Raw genomic sequence first — 11149 nt, forward strand, 5'->3', positions numbered from 1 at the left:
CAAATTTGTGATTAGCAGATCTGATTATTTCTTGTGGTGTACCTTATTGCATGTTGTACTTCTGATGTGCAGAACTAATATTTATTACTAACACAACAATCTATAAAGTGAACAGATCCATTTTTAACAATCAATTTTGCTATAATACTGAGTAGCTCTCCAGGAAGATATGACTTTTGATTTTTATTGTAATGTCCCCAGTGGCATGTTTTGAGCACTTAGTGCACCCTAAAATGTTTATTGACTGTGATTTTAAAAATACATTGTGACTATTTTATAGGGCATGAATCACATGAAGAAATGAATATTACATTTACTTTGCCAACTTCCTGGAATTCCGATGAATGTGTACTCCATGGCCAGTGTGAGCAGATGGTTTACACGACATGCATGACCATTACAGCTGCAACTAATGTTTTTCCTGTCACAGTGTGAGTATTATTCTGGAAGTGATTGGGGCTTTCAAATGGGTGTGTAGGGTATCTTTATTTTCCAGGATTAGAGTGGCGCTGGAAAAGCGCAACAGTTCAGGCAGCATCCGAGGAGCGGGAAAATCGACGATTTGGGCTTGATGAAGGGCTTTTGCTAGAAACGTTGATTTTCCTGCTCTTCGGATGCTGCCTGAACTGCTGTGCCTTTCCAGCACCACTCAAATCCAGAATCTGGTTTCCAGCATCTGCAGTCATTTGTATTTACCTATTTTTATTTTCTAACCTACCTGGGATTTTTGAACTAGGAGTGAATATATTGTGTAGGGTGAATGTGAGAGAATATTTGCACTGATAGCTAATGCAGATGCTACATTCAAACTTGGATTAATTTGGTAATTAATTCATTCAATCAAATGAATTTATCCGCATTTGATGCCAGTGATTTATACTCTTTCTTGTCAACCTCCCTACCAGCTAGTGGTATTGTCCATAACTATACTTTGTGTGAGGGTGCATATTTAGTTTGGTGTTGTTTGGCTTTGGTATTGGGAATGGTAAATCTTCCATGTTATCCAGTTAAAAATCACACAACACCAGGTTATAATCCAACAGATTTATTTGGAAGCACTAGCTTTCCGGAGCGCTGCTCCATCGTCAGGTAGTTGTGGAGTATAAGGATTATCAAATGAGCTGTTCTTCAAGTGTAATCACTGCTGAGTTTCGGGAACCAAGTGCAGTTTGTACACACAGGTACACTGCAGTGCTCCGAAAGCTAGTGTTTCCAATTAAACCTGTTGGACTATAACCTGGTGTTGTGTGATTTTTAACTTTGTACACCCCAGTCCAACACTGGTACCTCCAAATCAAGTTATCCAGTAGTACAGTTACCAAATCTTTTAGCAACCATTTAAGAATTTTTAGAAATTTAATTTTCTTCCCGGTTTTCAGAATCACCAGAATTTGGGTTTTCTAGTGAATAGTTGAGCCACAAAAAGAAGAACTATATCTGGTCAGAATTCTGTTTGGTGCAAAGTACACTGAGTCTAGCTGAGCAGTAATAAGTGAGCTCAGGATTATGGAAGAAAAATATGACTCATAGTCACCATTTCTGACTACTACTATATTAAATGCATATCTATGGATTAGTGGTGAGAATAAAAATAAAGTCACTTTCTCTCCCTTCCACAATTGATTACCCCTCTCATACCCACAGTTGTGATAACAGAAATAGGGACTACTTGTGTGACATGGATAAGAGTGTCTGCCATTCATAAAATTGAATCGAAGATTCTTGAAGTATTCAGGAGAGAAGACCATCAAATGAAGTACAGGGTAAATTTATGTGAAGACATGAGTATTTTATGGCCAGGATTCTTACATAATAAGGTTGTCCTGATAACATCACATCACTTTACTGCATCATCATACTGTCAGCATTGTTTACATTTTTAGTATTATACTATTCCATGAGTTGAAATATTAATGCCTTAACTCTACCCCCTCTTCTATTTGATGAATCCTTTTGTACAGAAAATAGTTTCCTTTTATGCAGCAGAATCCATTTAGATAAGTTTCTGAAGGACCCATTAGTACAATTCAATGAAATTGGCTTAAGTATACTTCTCCATTCAATCGTCAGATTCAGATCCTTGGCTCCCGTAGAAAAACCAATTTACATGCCAAATTAAACCTAATCTCCATTCTGGTTTGACTACAGCATTTGGGATTTGTGACCTTGCTTGAAGAATATCACATATTATATGATAACGAAAATTAAACCAGCGCCTCCTAATTATTTATTGCTTCAGAAGCTATTGCTTAGAGAAAATTAATTTCCCTTCTGTATTGTTTCTTTTGAGAAAAGTAAATCAATTGCTGTTTAACTCACCTTTTGTTATCAGGATCTTCCGAATCTTATCAAATGAGCTGTTCTTCAAGTGTAATCACTGCTGAGTTTCGGGAACCAAGTGCAGTTTGTACACACAGGTACACTGCAGTACCTGAAGGTGGGGCTGTAGTGATCTCATTTAAAAGATGATACTTCCTGTTGAAGTGCCACCTGGACTATTCTGAAACCTTGGAATTGAATCTACAACGTTCTGACATTAAGGTTAAAATGTGATCAGCTCAGTTAATTGAATTAAACTTATTCCACAGATCTTGTTTAACTTTTTTTTCTTAAACTGAAGGTTCTTCAAATAGTTGCTGTAGCTGGACAACATATTTTAGCAGAGGTTTAGATTAGATTACTTAAAGTGTGGAAACACCCCTTTGGCCCAACAAGTCCACACCGACCCTCTGAAGAGTAGCCCCTACCTTTACCCCTTCATCTAACACTACGGGCAATTTAGCATGCCCGTTTTTGGACCTGCACATTTTTGGATGTGCAAACTCCACACAGACAGTTGCCCGAGGTGGGAATTGAACCTAGGTCTCTGGCACTGTGAGACAGCAGTGCTAACCACTGTGCCACCGTGCCACCCATATTCGGTAACTTAAACAAATTGCTTACTTATTATTGTTATGACCTTCCAAGGAGTTAATGCATCCTTTGTAAAGATTTTCTTTCCTACCTGGAATGTGTCTCCATAACTTGGTCTTTTATTTTCCCCATTCTGTTGGTCTAGCAAATAACTTGTTGCAAATACTTTTTATTTACTTGAAAGCCGTTATGGAAGAACTAATAAATACTGTTCATAATTTGTGATAGGTTATAACTATGCACATCTGTGACCCTGTATTTGATGTACTTTGCAGCAATGTTCTCCAAATTTTTGTTTCTTCTGCGTGACCTCTAACCTCTGTGCATGGCAGGTTCAAATGGAAGCCGATGACACATAGTGGAGGACAATTGAAATGCACGAGTCTTACAAATGGCTGCATGGTCATACATCTATAGGAAACGTTGCAGTGATGCATTTTGAGGGAATTTGTATGTCTCGTTTGTCTTGTATTAAAATGTTTTCATTTTTAATTCCCACTAATGCAACCAAAAAAGTTATAAGTTAACGGTTGCAATGAAAAGATTGATGACAGCAAAGCAGTAGACATTGTTTACTTGGATTTTAGTAAAGCCTTTTGACAAGGTTCTGCATAGTAAGACTAATTTGGAAAGTTAGATTATATGGGATTCAGGGTGAGCATGCCGATTGGATACATGATTAGCTTAATGTCAGGATACAGAGTGATGGTAGAAGGTTGTTTTTTGGACGAGAGGCCTAGCACCAGTGGCGTTCCACATGTTTGGGTTCTGGGTCCTCTCTTATTTGTCATGGTTAGTAAGTTGGTGGGTGACATCAAAATTGGTGGCATAATTAGACAACGGAGAAGATTTTCTAAAATTATAAAGGGATCTTGATCAAATGGGTCAATTTGGATAAGTATGAGGTATCGATTTTGATACAGTAAATAGGGGCAGGATTTATACAATTAATGGTGGGGTCTTGGGTAGTGTTGCAGAACAGAGGAACCTAGGGATTCAAGTACATAATTCTTCAAAGTTTGTAATGCATACAGACAGGATGGTTAAGAAGGTGTTTAGCATGCTTGCCTTCATCGCTGAGTTGGAAAATTATGTTGAGAAGTGGTGGAGGCGAGTACAATTGCAACATTTAAAAGGCATCTGGATGCTTATACGAATAGGAAGGGTTTGGAGGGATATGGGCCGGGTGCTGGCAGGTGGGACTAGTTTGGGTTGGGATATCTAGTCGGCATGGATGAGTTGGACCGAAGGGTCTGTTTCCGTGCTGTACATCTCTATGACTCTGACGTTGGTGAGACATATTCTGGAGTACTGTGTTTAGTTCTGGTTCCCCAGTTCTCGGAAAAAGATATTACTAAGCTGGCGAGGGTTCAGAAGAGATTTCCCAGGATTTTGCTTGGTATGGAAGGTTTGATTTATACGGAAAGGCTGGATAGACTGGGACGTTTTCCACTGGAGTGAATGAGGTTAAGAGGTGATCTTATGGAATTTTATAAAAATCATGAGGGGTATAAATAGGGTTAATGCTTATGTCTTTTCCCCAAAATGGGAGATGTCAAGACTAAGGGGCATATTTTTGATGTGAGAGGAGAGAGATTTTTAAAAAAGGCGTGAGGGGCAAATTTTGTACCTGAGGGTGATTTGCGTGTGGAATGAGCTTCCTGAGGAAGTGGGCAAAGAAGTTACAATGTTTAAAAGATACTTGGATAACTACATGAATAGGAAAGGTTTTGAGGGATATGAGCCAGGAGCAGGCAGGTGGGACCAGTTTAGTTTAGGATTGTGTTCTGCATGAATGGTTGGACCCAAGAGTCTGTTTCCATGTTTGTAAATAGTTTATTTTTCTGAAACACTTAGTAGAATATGGTTGACGAATAGTGAACAGTATGAGTAATGCAACGTAATTAACGAAGGGCAACTTTCTAACATCTAGTTAATCTCTTAATGTGGAATGTCTTTTTGCTTTTGTTTTAGAGTACATCTTATTTATTTCTTGATCTGGAAAAACATAATCTGCTTATTTAAGTGTTAGGTCCTTTAACAACAGCAACTTGCATTAATAAAGTGTCACTAATGTAGTAAACACATCTCTGGATACTTCACTAAGCAATCAGACAATAGTTGACATTGAACTAAAGAAGGAAGCATAAGGTTGGGAGACTAAAGGTTTGTTTGAAAAGGCAGGATTTAGGAAGTCATTTAAAGGAAGAGATAAGGAAAACAGATTTAGCAATCATTCCATCAGGAAGGGCTGTGCTAACCTATGTTGTGGTGAACAGTGGAGAGTGCACAATTGACTAAATTTGGAAGTTGCAAAGTTCTTTGAGGGCTTCAGGGTTGATGAGATTAGGATGGGAAGCCCATGGATGGATTTAACAAGCTAATTTTAATTTGGTGTTTGTGGACCTGGATCAAATATAGATCAATGAGCAGAGGGTGAGCAGTAGTTGGTAGGATTGGGAAGAATACAGAGACTTGAAATTTGAGGAGTGTTTTTTTTAAATGAAAATTGAGAAGCTGGACGGAATTGCAGTGGAATAGTTGACTCTAAAGGTCAAGAGTATGAAGGATGATTTCAACAATAGGCAGGGTGATGCCTCCAGACCTGGAAGTAGGTGGTCTTTGTTATAGAGCTTGGTTCAAAGCTTAGCTCCAGATCAAGATAATTTTGAAGTTACCAAAAATCTAGTTTTAAACAAAACTAAAATGGATATGTTTTTTAAAGGGGCTAATGTTCTCAGATGGCTCAGATTTGGTTCAGATAAACGGCAACAGGACAGATTTTGATTCCTGTTCTGCTTGTGTTTGACTTGTGTGACCTGTCTCCTTGTCTTCCCTGAAGTGGATGGCTATACCAAATGACCATCAACAACAAAACAAAACTGGCATGAAGCGTCAGAACATGAGCCAAGGATCTGCTTTGGAGCAGAGCATACTTGCACAACACTCTTTCCAAGAGTTTGAAATTATCAATGTTTTTGCTATCAGCCCTAATGGTGTGAAAAGGGGCAAGGCATTAGGAGAGAAGTGGACGACGTCATTCAAACTAGTTTTTAACATTTGAAGTAATGTGAAAATTACTTTCTTTTTGCAGCCAGCCACCACATTGCGTCCCTGAAACATTCAGCAATGCTACTGTCTGGTATAAAATGTTCACCACAGCTCGAGACGCAAATACAAAATATTCACAAGATTACAACCCGTTTTGGTGTTACAAAGGAGCAATTGGGAAAGTGTATCATGCACTTAATCCTAAACTAACAGTCATTGTGCCAGATGTAAGTAATGCATCATTTTACTATATGTATGTGAAACACAAAATTAATCTGATGTTTCATAGTTCTTATGTTTTCTTTACGGCGCTGTGACAAGTTGCCAACCCATTAACGTTGCCTAAAGTTATACATTGCTTTGGTTTGCATGTTTAAAAATTGAAATGGGAATCTTTTATTAGTTTATCTTGTGTTTTTTACTCACTAAGATTATTTTGCTCAAGTATAATCTACTACCTCATTATTATGGGCCAAGAGCAATTCAGTAGGAAATTTAGTTGGTCCATATTATGGTATGATATGTCTATCATGATCTTTACCCCATCAAAGTCTTTCATATTTAAAAGACTTCTCAATTTTTTCTCTTTGCTGATCTTACACTTACTATTTTATGTAAGTGTTGTTGGTAATACCACTGTTGGTTGCATCTATTCAGTGGATGTTGCTCAGTGTAAAATTCTACAAATCATAGGGATGTCAGTTTGCTCAGTTAGCTGGATAACTGGTTTGAAATGCATAGTGACCCCAACAGTGCACATTCAGTTTCTGTACCTGTTGAGGTCACCATGAAGGTCCTGTTTTCTCAATCTTGCCCCTTACCTGAGATCTGGAGACCTTTGGGTTAAAGTTACCACCAGTCATCTTGGTCTAATGACAAAGATGGTCCTCTGGGAGCTATAACAACTTTACTTGGTGCTAGAGTGTGCAGAAATAAGAGAATAATGCAGGTGAATGCACGTCTCAAGAACGGGTGCAAGAAGTTTTAGATTTTTAGCTCACTGGGATCATTTCTAGGGTAGGTGGCTCCTGTACAAATGAGATGGTCTGCACCTGAATTAGAATAAGACCAACATCCTTGCAGATGGGTTCGCTGTTGCTGTTGAGAGGAATTTAGGCTAGTTGGCAGGGAGAGGGGATGCACTGTGTTAATACAGTAGGGACACAGCACCCTTGAGTAAAGGAGCAAAGGCAGACAAAGTTCAGCTAGATAACCTCTCCTTTTTAATAATGGGAGTATAAGAGGTAAGAGAGATGAATTAATTTGTAAAATTGCAATGTTACCATCACAAACATGGCTGGGGACAGCACTGGCCATTCAACATTCTGGGATGTAGGATCTTCAGGCAAGACAGGGTAGGATGTAAAAATGGAGATGATGTTGCATTATTGGTGAGTCGGTCATTGCAGGAAGAAGGGATTATATCTTAGAACATCAAATGGAGGCTTCGTGGGTAAAGCTTAGTAATAAAAAGGGGCAATCACATGGCTGGGACTGTATTATAGACCCATAAACTGACAACAGGCGCTAGGGCTTTGGATTGAGGAAAGGCCGATTTTATTAAAAGATGCCATGATCTGGCCAAAGTAAATTGGAAACAGTAAATTGAGGGCAGAACAATGGTGGTGGGATTGGAGGACAGTTAATGTGTTTCCACTTTTTTCAAGAAGGATGCTAGTGCTAAACCAGGGAGTATAGACCATTGAATCTTAGGTCAATGATAGGGAAACTATTGGAGAAAATTCTAAAGGAGACAGTTAATCTCCACTTGGAGAGGCAAGGTTTGATCAGGGATAGTCAGCATGGCTTTGTCAGAGGGAGGTCATGCCAAACAAATTTGATTTTAATTTTTTTTTTGAGGAGGTGACCAGAAGTGGCTAGCACACTTGATGTGGTTGGTATGGATTACAGCATAGCCATTGACAAGGTCCCATATGGGAAAGTGATAAAGATGACAAAAGCATACAGTAACTTGGAAAGTTGGATCCAAAACTAACTCAGTCTTAGGAAATAGAGAGTGGTAGAAGAAGACTGAAGGTTGGTGTCCAGCAGCATACCACTGAAATCAGTGTTGGGCCCCTTGTTGTTTGTGAATTATGTGATAATTACATTTTAATGATTATAGAAGAAAATGTGGGGGCAATGATAAGTTTACGGATGGCACGCTGATTGGGGGATTGACAGTGAGGAAGGTGGTCTTGAGTTACAGGAGGATACAGGTTGGTCAAATGCGCTTGTCAATGGTAGATGAAATTTAACTGAGTGTGAAATGGTGCACTTTGGAGGAAGCAACAAGACAGTGGTAGAACATGAGGAAGTTCAGAGGGATCTTGGGGTGCTTGTCCGCAGATCCCTGATGACACCAGGACAGGTTAATAGGTTAATTAAAACAGCATACTGAGCACTTGTCTTTATTGGTCATTGCATCGATTATAAGAGCAGGATTATGGTCGGCTCTCAGCTGGAATGCTGTATGTAGTTATGCTCACTGAACTATAGAGAGGATATGATTGCACTGAAGGAGATGCAGAGGAGCTATGAGAAGATTGAGAGGGGACCTGATGGATGTGTATAGAAAGCGACTATTCCCCTCAGTTGAAGGGTCAGTAACAAGGGATAATTTTAAGGTGAAAGGCGGGGGTTTTAGAGGGATTTGAGGAAATTTGGAAATGGAATGCACTGCCTGGGAGAGTGGTTAAGGCAGGAAACCCACAATCTTTAAAAAGTAGTTGGATGAGTACTTGAAATGGGCCAAGTGTTGGAAAGTGGGACTGGTGTAGGTTGAGATTTTTTTAATGGAGTAGACTTGATGGGCTGAAGGGTCTCTTCTGTAATGATTTTATGGCCCATACATAAACCATGCAGATTTACTGGCAGTTAATGTGTGTAATCCCAGTATCCTCCAATATTAATGAGGCACTGAAAATTCCAAGGTACTAATCAGACGTTTAACAAAAATGCTGAAAATTTTAAAATCAAATGGACAATGATGCTGGCAGCACCCTTGGCGAAGGAAATAAGTTGAAGTGTCAGGTCAGTGACAGTCCGTTAGTACCTTTTTATTTTGGTTCTGTCTGCATGAAGTCAGGGTTCCTCAGTATACAGAACCGGCTAACTATTTCAATGCTATTAACCTTTTGATTTCACCTCTAGCTGTGAAAATGTTCAGCAACTCTCACATCTCAATGGCTAGAACATTCTTTGAAATCATCAAGCCTAAAAACCTCTGGTCAGAATTGGTGGGCTTCTGGTTGGTGTGCATCAATGTCGTTATCTCATTCAGTAGTAGAGTAGACTAGCTTTCTGTCATTGTGCCTTAGTTTGCTTAAGAGAAGTAATCCTCTGTTTGCTTGGCTATGCAGTTGTGTATACAAACAATAGAAAAGATAAAGGAATAGGGGATCTGAGAGAATATGCCAGTCGATTAGTATCTACTATAAAGGGAGTATATAAATTGTTTTAAAAAGGTAATCTTCAAATGTTGCATAAGTTATGAAAGCTGTATTTTTCTAGAAAATGCATTGAATCCTTGGCTTTACAATTAGATGCATAGAATACAAAACTAAGGAAGTAATGCTAAATCTTCTTGAAAGACTTTGTATGCTCTGCCTGAAGTACTGGGTTCAATTCAATTATGTACTGTGGCATCTCCATCTCAGAAGGATGTCAAGAACTTTGTACAGCAGCAGAAGAGATTTAGGGGGTTGAAAGACTTGTTATGTGGAGAGATCAGAGAAGCTGGTGATGCTCTTTTTAAAGAGGGTGCTAAGATGACATTTGAAAGGAATGTCCAAAGTAAGAAATAGTTCAGAAACTGAAGGATACAGAACTAATGTTATAAACAAAAGAGCCAGTGGTGGCATGAAAACACTGTTCTAGTAGCTCCTTTTTGTGATCTGGATTATGCTACCTATTAGAGTGGGAGAATGATTCAATTATGACTTTGAAAAAATTTTGATAAGTACAAAACAGAAAACAAATTACAGGGTTATGGGAAAAGAATAGACAAGTGAGATTAATTGGGTAGCAAAGAGCTGGCATAAGCTCCAAGGATTAATTTACTGATTTTTACATTATGCAAAACCGTGGTCAAGTTTTTGGATTGATCTACCAACTGACAAGGATTGTACAAATTTAAGGGAAAGATAGATATAGTGAACCTTGTAAAATTAAGAATGCAGATGTATGTCATTTTCTCTCAAGTTATTCCTGCAAAAATCTTCTCCATTCCCAGGATGACCGTTCACTCATTAATTTGCATTTGATGCATACCAGTTACTTCCTGTTCGTCATGGTGATTACAATATTCTGCTATGCGGTTATTAAAGGACGGCCAGGGAAAATACGACAAAACAATAGTGAATTCTGTCCAGAAAAGGTAACTTCTTCTTTTCCTGTGACTCAGCCCGATTTAAAGAAAAATTATACTCTGATCGTGATGCCTGTTAAATACAGACACTAACACAGTACATAATTGTGAGTATTATTCTCATTTTCCTAGAGTTTAGCTTTTAGCATTAATTAAATATTGTAAACATTTAACATGTCTTAATTAGTGCTTATCTTTAAATTATGAAGATTAAAAATGTTCAATTTATTGTGTATTGTTTGTGGATAATGTCAGCTGCATTTGGTTATTGAACATTAGCCCTAGAATTTTTTTTTAATATTAGTAAACCTAGATTGGAAATATTACCTTGAATATTACTGAATAGCTCTGGTATTACAAGAGCTTGGCTACCATACTTCTGTGATTCCAAAACTCCCCTTTTCCTAACAAGCTTGGTCTGCTTATGCTGTGCTGGCCTAACTAACTCTTAGATTTTGAGCTACACAAATAAACAGGCCTCATTTTCAGCAGTTGTTAATTTAGTTTACTCATGTATAAAATAAAACCAAGAACTTTAGATACTGGTGATCTTGAGCAAAAACAGAAACTGTTGGCAAAACTCAGCAGGTCTGGCAGCATCGGTGGGGGAAAAGTCAGTTAACATTTTGAGTCTAGTGACCTGGCAACTAGGAATACATTGTTTATCTGCTGAAGACGAGTTTGGGATGTGGATGTGGAGAGGGAGAGGTGGTACGGAGCCTATAGTGAGACACCCTACGGCCTCTCAGTCTCAACATTGATTTAAATAGCTCCATCTTCACCAACCCACTCATCTTTCTCCTGCCATCTTGTCTT

The 11149-nt window shown here is 38.6% G+C and overlaps 1 protein-coding gene across 2 annotated transcripts in view; it reads left to right on the forward strand.

The window, feature by feature from the left end:
• Window positions 1–11149, forward strand: part of tmem248 (transmembrane protein 248) — a 39865-nt gene that overhangs the window by 26474 nt on the left and 2242 nt on the right. The window contains exons 4-6 of one of the 2 annotated variants that reach the window (XM_043718542.1): window positions 281–431; window positions 6008–6191; window positions 10199–10440. In XM_043718542.1, the coding sequence (XP_043574477.1) occupies window positions 281–431; window positions 6008–6191; window positions 10199–10426 (563 nt within the window). In that variant the 3' untranslated portion in view covers window positions 10427–10440. The remainder of the gene's footprint in view (window positions 1–280; window positions 432–6007; window positions 6192–10198; window positions 10441–11149) is intronic. The other variant, XM_043718543.1, reaches the window with a different exon arrangement.

Source organism: Chiloscyllium plagiosum, chromosome 28 (assembly GCF_004010195.1).
Source record: "Chiloscyllium plagiosum isolate BGI_BamShark_2017 chromosome 28, ASM401019v2, whole genome shotgun sequence".
NCBI classification, from domain to species: domain Eukaryota; kingdom Metazoa; phylum Chordata; class Chondrichthyes; order Orectolobiformes; family Hemiscylliidae; genus Chiloscyllium; species Chiloscyllium plagiosum.